The sequence below is a fragment of the Pseudonaja textilis genome, chromosome 2 (genome assembly GCF_049901715.1).
Source record: "Pseudonaja textilis isolate UNSWEBS1 chromosome 2, rPseTex1.2, whole genome shotgun sequence".
In the NCBI taxonomy this organism is placed as follows: Eukaryota; Metazoa; Chordata; class Lepidosauria; order Squamata; family Elapidae; genus Pseudonaja; species Pseudonaja textilis.
In genome coordinates this window covers 148,483,313-148,499,142 of record NC_141991.1, presented here as the reverse complement: position 1 = coordinate 148,499,142, position 15,830 = coordinate 148,483,313, and the positions used below count along the sequence as shown (strand labels likewise).

At 42.1% G+C, this 15,830-nt stretch overlaps 1 protein-coding gene across 1 annotated transcript; it reads right to left on the bottom strand.

Moving 5' to 3' along the window:
- Positions 1-8,028: 8,028 nt before the first annotated feature.
- LOC148127161 (uncharacterized) lies at positions 8,029-9,549 on the bottom strand. The gene is given in 3 exon segments (XM_087923194.1): positions 8,029-8,512; positions 8,514-8,989; positions 9,166-9,549. Coding segments are annotated over 3 exon segments (1,344 nt in total).
- Positions 9,550-15,830: the final 6,281 nt, after the last annotated feature.

Below are 15,830 nucleotides of genomic sequence, written 5' to 3'. Positions count from 1 at the left end.
AAAAGGATGAAGTTGACCAGTTCTATGAAGCCCTACAACACCTTCTAGAATTAACACTAAAAAATGATGTCCTTATCATCATGGAGGCTTGGAATGCTAAAGAAGGAAACCAAAAGATAACTGGAATAACAGGCAAGTTTGGCCTTGAGTACAAAATGAAGCCAGGCACAGGCTGGTAGAATTCTATCAAGAGAATATGAATAATCATAGCAAACACTCTTTTCCAACAACCTAAGAGATGACTTTATACATGGACATTACCAGACAGTCAACACAGAAATCGGATTGACTATGTGCTCTCCAGCCAAAGATGGAGAAGTTCTATACAGTCAGTAAAAACAAGGCCAGGAGCTGACTGGCTCAGATCTGAGCTTCTCACCGCAAAATTTAGGCTTAAATTGAAGAAAATAGGGAAAAGCACTAGGCCACACAGGTATGAACCCTGATGAATATCCTTGATGAATATACAGTAGAGGTGACAAATAAGGAATTAGATATGATAGACAGAGTGTCTGAAGAACTAGGGACGGAGGTTCGCAACATTGTACAAGAGGTAGCAACTAAAATCATCCCAAAGAAAAAGAAATGCAAGAAAGCAAAATGGCTGTCTGAGGAAGCTTTACAAACAGCTGAGGAAAGAAGGGAAGCAAAAGGCAAGGGAGAAAGAGAAAGATACACCCAGTTGAATGCAGAATTTCAGAGAATAGCTAGAAGAGATAAGAATGCCTTCTTAAATGAACAGTGCAAAGAAATAGGAGAAAACAATAGAATAGGGAGGACCAGAGATCTCTTCTAGAAAATTGGAGATATGAAGGGAACATTTCATGCAGAGATGGGCATGATAAAGGACCAAAATGGCAGGGATCTAACAGAGGCAGAAGAGATTAAGAAGAGGTGGCAAAATTACACAGAAGAACTATACAAGAATGAGCTTAAACATCCCTGATAACCATGATGGGGTGGTCACTGATTTTGAGCCAGACATCCTGAAATGTGAACTCAGGTGGGCCTTAGGAAATCTGAGCAACAACAAAGTTAGTAGAGGTGACAGTATTCCCACTGAGCTATTCAAAATCTTAAAAGATGATGCAGTAAAAGTGCTACACTCAATTTGCCAGTAAATTTGGAAAATGGCACAGGATTGGAAAAGGTCAGTTTACATTCCAATTCCAAAGAAGGGCAATGCCAAAGAATGTTCAAACTATCACACCATTGCACTCATTTCACATGCTAGCAAAGTTATGCTCAAAACCCTACAAGCTAGGCTCCAATAGCATGTGGACTGAGAACTATCAGAAGTATAGGCAGGATTTCAAAGAGGCAGAGGAACTAAAGATCAAATTGCCAACATACGCTGGATCATGGAGAAAGCTAGGGAGTTCCAGAAAATCATCTACTTCTGTTTCATTCACTATGCTAAAGCGTTTGATTGTGTGGATCACAAGAAATTGTGGCAAGTTCTTAAAGAGATGGGGGTACCAGACCATCTTATTTGTCTCTTGAGAAACCTATATGCGGGTCAAGAAGCAACAGTGAGAACTGGACACGGAACCATTGATTGGTTCAAAATTGAGAAAGGAGTTCGGCAAGACTGTATAATGTTGCCCTGCCTGTTTAATTTATATGCAGAGCACATCATGAGAAAGGTAGGGCTAGATGAATCACAAATTGGAATTAAGATTGCCAGGAGAAATATCAACAACTTCAGATATACAGATGATATCACTCTAATGGCAGAAAGTGAAGAGGAACTAAAGAGCCTCTAGTTGTGGGTGAAGAAGGAAAGTGAAAAAGTTGGCTTGAAACTCAACATTAAGAAAATTAAGATCATGGCTTCCGGCCCTCTCAATTCCTGGCAAATAGATGTGGAACAAATGAAGGTAGTGACAGATTTTATTTTACAGGGCTCCAAGATCACCGCAGATGGGGACTGCAACCAAGAAATTAAAAGATGCTCCTGGGGAGGAAAGCTATGGCAAATCTAGACAGCATACTACAAAGCAGGGACATTACCCTGCCAACAAAAGTGCGTATAGTCAAGGCTATGCTTTTCCCAGTTCCAATGTATGGATGTGAAAGTTGGACAATAAGGAAGGCTAAGCATCAAAGAATTGATGTCTTTGAACTATGGTGCTGGAGAAGACTCCTGGACTGCAAGGTAATCAAACCCATCAGTCCTAGAGGAGATGACCCTGACTGTTCTTTAGAAGGCCAGATCCTGAAGATGAAACTCAAATACTTTGGCCACCTAATGAGAAGCAAGAACTCACTGGAGAAGAGCCTAATGCTGGGAACAATTGAGGGCAAAAGAAGAAGGGGACAACAGGAATGAGATGGCTGGATGGGGTCCCTGAAGCAGTCGGCTTGAGCTTAAATGGACTTGGGGGATGGTAGAGGATAGGAAGGCCTGGGGGAACATTGTTCATGGGGTTGTGATGGGTCGGACACAACTTTGTGACCAACAACAACAAGCAAGCAAGGTGATGTAAAACAAACAGTTTATTAGCTTTGCCATACCAGCAAGTGTCTTTGAGGTATGAATATTTGAGGTGACTGCTTATTCTTCAACATTCAATCACCATTCTGCTTTTTTAAAATTAGAAGCAATCACTTTCAGATTGCCATTTGATTTGAAGTATACCATCAAGAAAGTGATGAAGAGAAAAGGTATAGATAGGATTCCTGGAAGTTATTGCTCATTTTTGCCCAGAAGGGGTGTTGGTCCTACCTGACATGCCTCTTCTTGGGGAGCTGAAGGGAGAATCCAGGATGTGTAGTCTCTAGTCTCATAGCTCTGCAGACCAAGTTGAAAAACTGAGGACACCCCCACCTTAACGGTCCCCAGTTCTGAACGATGTTGAAGCGAATTCAGCTGCTCATTGTCTTCTGAAAGATAGTCTACTTGATGATACAAAAAAAAAAAAACATTTTCTCCTTATGCTGACCAGGCAGAATACAGGGTGGGACTGGATTTTCCCTTCAGCTCCCCGAGAAGAGGTGTGTCAGGTAGGATCAACGCCCCTTCTCCACTGAGCCAAAGGGAGAATCCAGGATGGGACATACCAAAGCTGGCTGATGGTTGTCCTACTGATGGGAACTGGACTGGTCGGAGGTCCCCAGCTCTACATGAATGCCCTGCAGGACTCATCTTCCAAAAGACACCTCTGCCGAGGCAAAGGAGTCAATTCTATAATGTCTTATGAATGGGGTCACAGAGGACCACGTTGCTGCTCTACAAATGTCTAGAACCAATGCCTGCATTGCCCAGGCTGCAGTGGTCACCACACTCTTGGTTGAGTGCGAGGTGGTTCTCCTGGGCATAGGAAGAGCCTGTAACTCATAGGCTTTAGCAATACAGGCTCTGAGCCAGCGTCCCACGGTGGAAGGTGTCACCCTGTGGCCCAAAGTTTGATATCTGAAAGGAAATGAACAGGGCTTCAGTCTTTCTAAAGGAAGAGGTTCATTTGATGTAAATACAGAGGGCCCTCCTAATGTCCAAGGTGTGCCATTTTCTTTCCAGTGCATGGGTAGGCCCTGGACAGAAGTCAGGCAAAATCAACTCCTGTGAACGATGGAATAAGGAGTTCACTTTGGGCAGAAAGGTAGGGTCCAGCCGCAGAACCATTCTGTCTGCATGAAAAACGCAAAGGTCCTTTCTGATGGATAAGGCCGCCAACTCTGAGATACGCCTGGCCGAAGTAATGGCCACTAAGAATGACACCTGGCACGTGAGTAGACAAAGGCTGACTTCACACAAAGGTTCAAATGGAGGAGCAGTCAGTGCCTGCAGGACCTTAGGTAAGTCCCAGGTGGGGTAACGGTGGACCATCGGTAGCTTCAAATTCGTGGCTCCCCTAAGGAAGGCTTTCACCCTAGGGTGTTGGGCCAGAGTGGTTGAGTCCTTGAATGAAAGCACTGAGGCAAAAGCGGCCAACTGTCTCTTCAAGGTATTGGAGGCAAGGCCTCTGTCCAAACTGTCCTGCTGGAAACCGTGCAAAGAACCTTGGGAGATGCGAGTTCTCTGGAGATGCAAAGAGGTCCAGAATCGGACGGCCGAACAGTTCCATCATCTCCTGGAACAGACTAGGATGCAGTTGCCATTCCAACTGGTCGATCGTGGCCCTGCTCAACCAGTCTGCCTGCATGTTGGAAACTCCCAAGATGTGTTCTGCTCTTAGGGACAACAGGTGTCTCTCCGCCCACCTGCACAATGGAGTTGCCTCCTGCATCAGGGTTCTGGAGCGAGTGCCCCCCTGGTGATTTATGTGGGCCTTGATGGCCATATTGTCCGTGAGGAAAAGTACATGTCTCCCCACCACATCCTACCTTAGATCCTTGAGAGCTAAGTGGGCAGCCCTGAGCTCTAGCCAATTTATGTTGTGGATGAGCTCCTCCCATGACCACCTCCCCTGGGTAACCTGGACTCCCAGGTGGGGCCCCCAACTGTACAGACTGGCATTGGTGATGATGGTAATCCTCTGGGGCTCTCTGTACAAACATCCCTGATCAATGGCCCGGGACTGCCACTAATGGAGAGAGCAAAGAACCAGCAAGGGGACAAGAATCCTCTTTGCTGAGTCGCCCCTGCCCACCCTCTGATAGAGGAGCAGGAACCACTGCAGGGTTCAGGCATGGAAGCGGGCTCATGGGATGATGCTGATACACGATATCATCTTGCTGAGAAGTTAAGACAGCAAGATGAGAGGGGCCTCTCTGGAGGACAGGATCTGTGATGTGATGTCCCTTATGCTGTCTCGATGCTCCTGTGAGAGGAAGACCTGACTCGCCAAAGTGTCTATGATTGCCCCCAAATGCAAGAGACGAGTCAATGGGACTAGGTGGCATGTGTCCAAGTTTATTGAAATCCCATGCTCTCGAAGTATCCTTATTGTAGACATCAGATCCTCCTCCGCCTGGGGCCTGGAAGAGGATGCTATCAGGATGTCGTCTAGATAGCTCTAGATCCTTATGGGTAAAGACCTGAGGTATGCTGCTACAGCTGCCAGGAACTTGGTAAATGTCCATGGGGCTGATGACAGGCTGAACGGGAGAGCTCTGTATTGAAAATTGCAGCTGCCATAGCAAAACCTCAGGAACCGGCAGTGGTCGGGATGGATTGGTACATGGAGGTAGGCCTCTGTTAGGTCTACTGAGGCCAAAAAGTCTCCCTCCCAGATCCCCTCTAGGATGGGGTGCATCTTGAACCTGTGGTAAATTAGATGCCCGTTGAGCCCTTTCAAGTTGAGGATTGCTCACCACCCCCACCTCCGAGGCCTTTTATTCAACAAAATTGAATAAAACTCCTGTCTCCTGGTCTCCAGGAACCAGCTGGATGGCTCAAATGTCCAGCAGATGGTGAATCGCTGATGAGATCCTTTTTTTAAAAAAAAACAAGTTTTATTGATTTTACAAACAAACAAAACAAAACAAAACATCATTAAAGATTAAAAACATAAAACCTCTTTCCATTGTAAATCTTTACAAGGCAGGTAACACATTGCTTTATATCACATACTTATAATTTATCCCATTTCCATATAAACACGTAAATTCCCTTCACCAAATTCCACATTGTTTCTCTTTAATCATTATTCAATCATATTTCCTTTCTAATTTATCTACTATTCAATCATCACATTTATATTTTCCTCTGGCTTGTTTATAATTGTTCTCATCTAATCTTCCTCCGAGATTTTATTATTTAATTCTTAATTGGACACACACACATAAGACATAAACATAAAAACATAAAACTTTCTTCTAGAAAGTAAACTTGGCCCCAGATTACCTCTTTTTGTATGGACTTCAATTGAATTCATGCTCTTCTTATATACCATTACCTATCTTGTTTACCATTCTATATCTATTATATAATTCCTCTCCACTTTTGCCTCGTCTTAATTCTGTTTTATATATTTAATCTTGCTTTAAAGAAAAATATTTTTATATCTTTTGTCCATTTCTCCATTTACATCTGTCTCATTTCCAATATAAAAAGAATAATTTCCCTGGAATCACTAATCAAAGTATGATGCCTTTCTATCATTCCCCTAAATTAAAATTTAAAATAACACCTAAATCCCAATCAGATTCTGCTTAGTACATTCTACTATTTCAGAAACCAATGCTACAATAATAAATCCATAACAGTCAACGCATTAATCCATTAAACTCTATATTTAAACTAATATTTTAAACATTCCCTTTAGTATTTTATTAAAACTTAAAATTATTCATTATTAAGCATTTTAAAGTTATACCTTAATATTTTAGTCTTTTATTAGATCTTAAAAAGTTCTGATTATCTACTTATAATACAAATACCACTATTACAATACTCATGTATACTTTGCAGAATCCCCCTTTTTTTAAGAAAATAAAACCCATACATTACCCATTATCCCTAAAAAATTTCTTTTCTCCATCTTGTTTTATACCTTTGTAACTTTTTTCCCCTTTTCCCTTTCCTTCTTAGCCCGCCTAAACTTTTTACCCCCTCCTCTCCAAACCTCTGCCTTCTTGGTTTCCCTTTCTGTTGCATTCCTCTTTCCTTTTGCTTTCTAGCATTCTCTGTTGTTTTTGCATCTTCTTTTTCTCTTTCATAAATATTTTATTTCTTAAGTCCTTCCTTTTCGCTCCTCTCTTTCTCCTTTCTTTCTTAGTCACACCGTTTAGTTCATTAAAAATGGCTTCTTCTTCCTCGGCTTCTTCCAGCTGTTGTTTAATTTGCTGACACATGACAAGCGCCATATCTAGGAAACAAAGGGCTTCTCCCATAACATCTTTGCCTTCTTTCCTTATTTTTAAATATTGTTTTTTTAGTTCATCAAGAGATAGAGCCATTTTAAACTGTTTCTTCTTCTTTTTCTGTATCCTCTTCTTATTATTAAGCCAATCAGTTATTTCCAAACTTAAAACAGTTCCCAAAGTCCCAAAATCCGCAATCATCAAACAGTCCAGGCAGAGTACAAATTTCTTCTTTTTACAATTTCTCTTCTAGGGGTGAAGTCAAATTAGGGAAAGAAAAAAACGTCCAGTCTGTGCTTTAAATCTTTTAGAATTAATTTCTATTCTCTTTATCTTCAAGGCATCTCCTCCAGCAAAGTCTTAGAGTAAATTTTTTTTTTTCAAGCCTCTCCTTCCCACTTATAACAAAGGAGTTTAGGTTTTACCTTCTATTAAAAGGCAGGTTTCCCTTGTCCATTTGTTAATTCCATAAGGGAGGGAGAGTAACTTTCCTTTTCATCACTTTTCTTCGCCTCTGAAAACATCAATCGGGAACATTGTAGCATCCAGAAAAAAGCCAATACTTTCCCAGGTGTTGAATATGTCCTTAAGGTCCCAGTTCGACCAAGAAAAAACTTTCATTTTAAAACTCCTTCTTCCTCCTGCACGTTTTTTATCCAGTTGCCAGCTTCTTTATGGCGGCCATTAAGACCGCCGCTCCACCGTCTTGAGAGAAGGGGGTTATTGCCGGCTGGGGAGGGGGTTTGCGATACTTCTCAACCCCTGTCCGGATCCCCCCTTTCTTCAGCTGCCCCAACAGGGCAGCCTTAGCCTCAAATCCATCAGGATCGGAGGCACCAAGGCGGCTAGCACAGCAGGGATCGCGGAGAAAAGCGAATCCCTGCTGTCACCAAAGCCGACAAACCGGAAATCTCCATGAGATCCTTCTTTGAGGGATCCCTGGAGATGGGGCAGCACCCAAAGGCTCTGGGAGTGGGGAAGGAAAGAAACTCCAGGGAGAGACCTGACCATAAGGTTGTCGGGATCCAAGCATCCATCGTGGTCTGTTCCCACCTCTGCTAGGATAGACCCAAATGATCTCCTATGGGAAAAGTGGCTAGGGCATCACTGTTGTGTCTAAAAGGTCTGTGGGAACCCCGAAAAGTCCTCTTGCCTTCTTGCCTCTGATGCCCTCTGGCAGCAAAGGCCAGTCTATCGGCCTGAAACAAGGATCTTTGGAAGAAGGGCCTACTTTGACAGGGAAAGCCTGCCCAAGCTTCCCCATTTGAAGGAGGGCTTCCTCTAATAGAGTGGAGACTTATAATCAAAACGCCTCCCCTGGGAGGGCAGGATCTTTCGCTTGTCCCTGGTCTTCGTTAAAAAGGGATCCAGGGCCTCCCCAAAAAGCCTCTCTCCCTTAAAGGGAGCTGACACCAGCTTCCATTTGTTTTTGGCGTCCATCTGCCAATTTCTTAGCCAGAAGAGCCTACGTGCTGTTACAGATGAGGACATGGCTCTGGAAGAAAATTTGGCTGATGTGAGGGTGGCATCAGTGGTCAATTGAGCTGTGGCTATTATCTTATTCAGGTCCTGATGCACCCTGAGGTCCTCAGGTGGAATTCTGCCCTGCAACTGCCTCAACCACCACAAAGAGGCCCGTGTGAAGAAAGACACAGTCGTAGATGCTCTGATAGCCCAGGCATCAGCTTGATGAGCTCTGCAGAGCACCATCTCCTCCTTTCTGTCCTCTGCCTTTAAAACATCCTCAGTGTCAGGTAGGATGACATGAGGATGCTAGGGCTACCACTGGACTATCTACCTTTGGGACTTCAAAAATGTCCACATTAAATAAGGTAGACTCAGATCCACTGGGGCGAGTGTATACCCCAGGGGATTCCCACTGTCTTTTAATCACATTCAAAAACATCTGGGGCACAGGCACAGTGTCCACCACTGATGTTTTTTCAGTGAAAAGGTAATCTTCCTGATCCTCTCCCTCTGGGGGAAGATCCTGGGTGACCGTGTCCTTTTTAATATGGACTGTATTCTTAGCCTTAACCAGAAGAGTCCTGAAGAGAGCTGGCTGGAAAAGGTCCTTGAAGGAGGGGGGACCTGCTACCTCCAACTCCTCGTCCGAAAAGTTCCTCTCAGGAGGGAGGTCCCTTTTGGAGACATAAGACTGGCTTCTTTCCGATGGAGATGCAGAATGATCTCTGTGGTAGATGAGTGGCACCGCTGGTTGACTTCTGCCTGAAATTCTTGTCTAATTGTTTGGGAGATCCAGGCTCTCATGAAAGATGGCATCTCTTGCATGTGGGTTTCCTCAGGCCGCAATCCAGCCACTGTGGGGGTAAAGGTGGCCTCAGGCACAGCTCTGGTTCCGCTGGAGGCTTGGCTTCCTGGTGCAGCAATCTAAAATCCTTGTGATGGCTCAGAAACATTATGAGCAGCTTCTGCTCTGATATGGAGGTTTCCCTGCAAATCCTGAGTACTTGAGCCACCAGGAGACCAGGCAGTCAAATATTGTCTATCTGCCAGTTGGTCTTGCTGCCTGCCCTCTTGTGGAATCAGAGAAGAGATGGCTCTGCTCTCCGCCATCTTGGAATCTCTCACAGCCTTATCAAACTCTTTATCCAGGGCTTTCTGTCTATGCCTGGCCTGCCTATCCTCTGCCCTAGAGGGTCTTTTAGAGGCTAGGGTCCTAGCTCTGATCCTAGCTGCTGCCTCTAGTCCAGCAGACCTGGGCTTAATTGATCCCCTTGCAGGTCTCTCTCTACTCTGCTGAGGAGCTGATAATTCCTGATCAGCTCCCCTGGCCGCCATTTTGAGCCTGCTAAAAATAACTGTCACTGACAGAGAGAGAGAGAAAAAAAGAAAAAAGGGGGAAGAAAAATAAAAATATTTTCTGGTCTAAGGCAAGCTGCTTTGGCTACAGTAGCTGTTTACCACTTCAGGATGCTAATGTGACCCAGAAGTCGTGAGTTCAGCACAGCGCCACAACTTAAAGCAAGGGTCAGAGAAAAAAGAGGGGGGGGTGGGGAAACGGCTGACACTTTAAATTGCAACAAGCCCTGACAGATCAGCGGCTTGGGAGTGGCTTGGGAGACGAGTGCTGGCTGCACCGTAATCAAACTGGCAGGCTCAAGTGTCTCGCAGCTGCCACAGTGCTCTGGTGACTGGTCAGGGGGTCAGGATTCAATCCAGATGGCCAATACCCCGCCCCAAGAGACAATCCTGGAGGTAAATTGCAGAATTGTCCCTAAACGTCGGAAATGGCCGCCGACGCCAAAAAGAGGTAGAAGCGCCTTGTGGTTTTCGCGGCTAACACACTAAAAAAAGAACGGACCGGGAGAAAGTGATCTAAATAAGACACCGACTTCCCCCCCCCCGCCCGGGCCACATGGGCTGTCAGGGGTACCTCCAACCACAATCCAACCAACAAATTACAAAAATCCAGTCCAATAGCAAATAAAGTTTAAAAAAATCAATCAAAAAAGCGCTAACGGAAAAGCGCAAAAAACAAATTTGGCTAAACCGGCTATCTGGCTAGCTGTCAAACCTGTTCTAAGACTTTCTAAAGAAAAAATCTCTATCCAGGGGGTGAAGATTCTTCAACAATCTAAACTATTCAGAGCCCTTTAAGGGTGGTCTGAACACGCTGAGACTGAGTGAAGAACTGGGGACCGTTACCAGGGGGGAGTGTCCTCAGTTTTCCAACTCGGTCTGCAGAGCTATGAGACTAGAGACTATCCATCCTGGATTCTCCCTTTGGCTCAGTGGAGAAAAGTTTGTTTAACTGGTATCCATAAATGGTTCCAATTCTCATTTGCTCAGAAGTAAAGACAGAGAGAATATTTTAAGATACTTAATGCTGAGCCTTTCTTATCGGAACTTATTTTTGTAACACATGAGAAAAAATAGCTTTGTGCATAATTTTGAAAACTTTGGGGGATGATTTGAGGATTTATATATTCAATTTATTTGGTCATCCAACTCATAATGTGATTTTAGGTAGCTGAAGAAATTGGTAGTGTGAAGGTAATCCTAGATACAATAGGACAAAGAGACAAAAATATCCTTTTGCTTGCCCTCACAGTTTTACAATTGGGTCTGGTAGATGCAGATGAAACTCGAATTAGGATATCATGCAAAAGTTCATTTATTTCAGTAATGCAACTTAAAAGGTGAACCTAGTATATGAGATAGACTCATTACATGCAAAGCAAGATAGTTCAAGCTGTGATTTGTCATAATTGAGATGATTATGACTTACAGCTCATGAAAACCCCAAATCCACAATCTCAGAAAATTAGAAAATTGTGAAAAGGTTCAATATTCTAGGCTCAAAGTGTCCCACTCTAATCAGCTAATTAACACCTGCAAAGGGTTCCTGAGCTTTCAAATGGTGTCTCAGTAAGGTTCAGTAGGAATCACAATCACGGGAAAGACTGCTGACCTGACAGTTGTGCAGAAAACCATCATTGACACCCTCCATAAGGAGGGAAAGCCTCAAAAGGTAATTGCAAACAAAGTTGGATGTTCCCAAAGTGCTGTATCAAAGCACATTAATAGAAAGTTATATGGAAGGGAAAAGTGTGGAAAAAAAAGGTGCACAAGCAGCAGGTATGACCGCAGCCTGGAGAGGATTGTCAGGAAAAGGCCATTCAAAAGTGTTGGGGACTTTCACAAGGAGTGGACTGAGGCTGGAGTCAGTGCATCAAGAGCCACCACACACAGACGGATCCTGGACATGGGCTTCAAATGTCGTACTCCTCTTGTCAAGCCGCTCCTGAACAACAAACAATGTCAGAAACTAAAGAAAAACAGAACTGGTCTGTTGCTCAGTGGTCCAAAGTCCTCTTTTCTGATGAGAGCAACTTTTGCATCTCATTTGGAAACTAAGGACCCAGAATCTGGAGGAAGAATGGAGAGGCACACACTGCAAGATGCTTGAAGTCCAGTGAAGTTTCCACAGTCTGTGTTGATTTGGGGAGCCATGTCATCTGCTGGTGTTGGTCCACTGTGCTTCATTAAGTCCAGGGTCAATGCAGCCGTCTACTAGGAGATTTTGGAGCACTTCATGCTTCCTTCCATAGGCGAGCTTTATGGGAATGCTGACTTCATTTTCCAGCAGGACTTGGCACCTGCCCACACTGCCAAAAGCACCAAAACTTGGTTCAATGACCGTGGGATTACTGTGCTTGATTGGCCAGCAAACTCGCCTGACCTGAACCCCATAGAGAATCTATGGGGCATTGCCAAGAGAAAGATGAGAGACATGAGACCGAACAATGCAGAAGAGCTGAAAGCCGCTATTGAAGCATCCTGGTCTTCCATAACACCTCAGCAGTGCCACAGGCTGATAGCTTCCATGCCATGCCACATTGAGACAGGAATTGCTGCAAAAGGGGCCCAAACCAAGTACTGAGTACATATGCATGCTTATACTTTTCAGAGGTCCGATATTGTTCTATGTACAATCCTTGTTTTATTGATTGCATGTAATATTCTAATTTTCTGAGATTGTGGATTTGGGGTTTTCATAAGCTGTAAGCCATAATCATCACAATTATGACAAATCACGGCTTGAACTATCTTGCTTTGCATGTAATGAGTCTATCTCATATATTAGTTTCACCTTTTAAATTGCACTACTGAAATAAATGAACTTTTTCACGATATTCTAATTTTTCGAGTTTTACCTGTATAACTTTGCATGAGTAGTTTTTAGCTTGAGGGCCAAATATACCTGTCAAGTTAATTTAAAGAATACAGAGAGAGCACTGGCAATTTTTATGGAAGAGGGAAGAAACTTAAGATTTAAAACAACAGGTAATCTTCGATGTACGACCACAATTGAGCCCCAAAGTTACTTGGTTGTTAAGTGGTTTCCCCATTGACTTTGCTAGTCAGAAGGTTGCAAAAGGTGGTCACATGACTCCAGGGCACTGCAGCAGCCTAAATATGAGTCAGTTGTCAAGCATCTGAAATTTGATAACGTGACAATGAGGATGCTGCATTGGTCATAAGTGTGAAAAAAAGTCCTGAGTCACTTTTTTCAATGCCATTCTAACTTGGGTCACTAAATGAATTGTTAAGTCAAGGACTACCTATATACAGTACAATGACTTCCACATAGAAGATAATTATAGTTTGTTTATTCCCCCCCCCATCTCTAGCACAGGTAAATGGTTAAAGAAACTGAATAGTGTGCTTTCTTGGAAATGAGCCTTACTTATTTTAATGAGCTAAATATATGTATATACAACTTCAGCCTTAAATTTGTATTTATTGAATAGCCTTTCCTCTCTTCCCTGGAGTGCATGAAAAACTGCTTTCTATGTAAAAAAAAACTTTCAAAGCCATTGGACTGGAAGACCCTGAAAAGGCCCTTCCAATTCATTCTGTTATATTTTTATCTCTATTTTGAGGTACAGTTACAACTTGCAATGCCAGCTCTAAGCTTTGGAATATGGAATAATGTCATATTCTTATTTAGGAAATTATCTTTGGCATACCTGTTATACTGAGAAACTTCACAGCATTGTGCCTTTTGCATATGGAACTGCACTGAACATTTTGGAGAAGGATCCCCCCAACAAAAGCATGGGCAAATTCAGCTCAGTCACTCTCGTTTTTTCTGTTTCTAAAGCTGCTGTGTGCATGCATATGTGAATTCAGAAAGTGTGAGGAGATAGCATGAATGTTCTACATTGGAACCTGCTGTGATGGGTATCTATTTTGTCCTAGACTAGTAGCAGCTTAGAATAATGTAATATCCTGGTAGTGTCTTTCATGTTTTGTTCAAATAAAAATCATGTATCTTTCAAATTGCTGCAGAGTGCTTCTTCAAAATCTCAGTTCTAAAATATAGCTAAAATATGTTATACTTTAACATATACTTTATACATATACTTTAAGAATGTATTTACAATTAACGTGTCACTTTATGAAAAAGTAATCAGATACTATTTTTTATTGTTTCTTCTGCAACTGCAAAAGGTCCTGATGCCTTTGCCACGTCCACTCATCTGAAACTGAATTTCAATCCATCCAAAATAACATCTAATCTATGTTGTGATTTAACATACATAATATCTTCATTTTATTGTGAAATGTCACTCAGTTAGCCTTTTTGGGGTGGGGTAGGGTGAGATGTGGAAAAAAGATACTAAGCTGGCAACAATGCTGTCGAAGTTTGAATAGCATATTTGAATTACCCATTGTCAATGAGGCAATGAAGAAATTGTGCGACAAAAAAATAGGATGAACATGAAATAGAAAATGTGTTTTTATGCTCAGTGTACCCTCCAAACATGTTGCTTTGTACTGGAAAAGTCAAAATGATTATTTTAAGGAAGAAATGGTTTCAAGTTGCACTTTCAAATATATGTTTCTCAGAAGAACCAGTTTGTTTCATACTTGGCATAAAGTTTTAAAAAATGTTTCATGTTCTGAAGTCAAAAAGGCTGTGCTGGTTTCGGAATGGTTCATAATCAAACCATATTACATGTTCCTTCAAAACCCGCCTAGCTTAGTTAGATGTATTTCAGTTTTGAACTACAAGGACATAGATGAGATGTTTGGGCAAATTCTGCTGAATTTTATGCTTGTCCCACTTGCCTAACTGCTGGATGTCAGTGTGTGTGTGTGTGGGGGGGGGAGTGTGTAAAAAAAAACTTAATTTGGATCCAAAAAGCTATACACACTAACATTTGCTTAATGAGTATTGATTTGTTACTGGTACTGAACAGTTAAAATATTTATGGGTGACATTTGATATGGTTCTTGCTAGCTTTTGTGAGAAAATTCTGCATTGGGAGAGGGAAAAACAAAATTCATCTAACCTAGCTGGTTCTCTTGAGTTTCTAATAATATCTCATCTTTCCTTCTGGAGATGCTTCCTGAGGTGGGATATGTGAGAATGCATTGATGATTCCACTTCAGTTTTGAGTAATCAATTTTAGAAAGTAATACCGAGGTATTGTGCTTCCTTTGACATCATTTACTTTAATATTGTAACAATACAGAGAAGGTTTTTGAGAGCAAGAGCTCATTACTTCGGTCTGTTGGATGAGGACCTGGACCAGGAATAAGGAAAAGCTTGAGTTTAGTCCTGCTTTGAACACTTAAAATCATCTGAATTACTTTGGGCCAAGTACTTTCTCAACCAAGGAAGAAGGCAATGAGAAATCACTTCTGCAAATATTGCCAAGAAAACTGCATGGAGACTGATTCAAAGGCATGCATATGCATACACATACCAAAAACCAACCCTGAATTATTACTTTGCCTCATGACAATCTCATTGTTTAGTTATTTGGGAATTATTTTATTATTTATGCTGATTAAGATCTCAAGTATCCTGTTTTAACTTTTCTATTAAAAGCATATTCGAAGTTTGCCTAGTCTAGATCACCAACTTAAATGTAATACCACCAGAAAACAAAATGGTTTGGAGAAGGTTGAACAATTTGTTTCTGAATTCATTATAACTAGAACTCCAGGTGATCTGATTAGCTCAACCCAAACAGATGTTTTATATAAATATATACTTGATACAATATGACATGATATGTATGACAGTATCTCACTTTCAGTATCAGTGTACTTCCTGAGGAGTCCAGTTATTTTAAAAACCCTGAAAACTATAATCATGTAATGTTGAACGTAAATTATGGCGTGCAAAAATCGAAACAAAGTTCAGATAAGTTACATTCTCCAAGTCTAACCGGATTCTTAGTGATTTTATGAGGAGTAATGGATGGGAGGTACCTACTATAATTTCAGCAAAAATCGAGACCGCTAGATATTTTTTCTTTGCTGCCATCTAGTCGCCATCCGGATTTTTATGCCACTCTATATAATTCGATCTATTAAATAGTTATGCTTCCTCGAAATAACCCTATATCTTAATATACCGAAGATGTATTGTTATTTCCTTCCCATAATTAATAGTCTTGTTGCGTGTTAACGAACAGCAGTCACTAAAGTATCACGGGCCTCGGTGTTTCTGCAAAAACGAATACGGCTGACCTTCCAGGCAACTTAGATGATGCACAAAATTGTCCGAACACGAGCGGCTATGTTTCCCTTTTCACTTC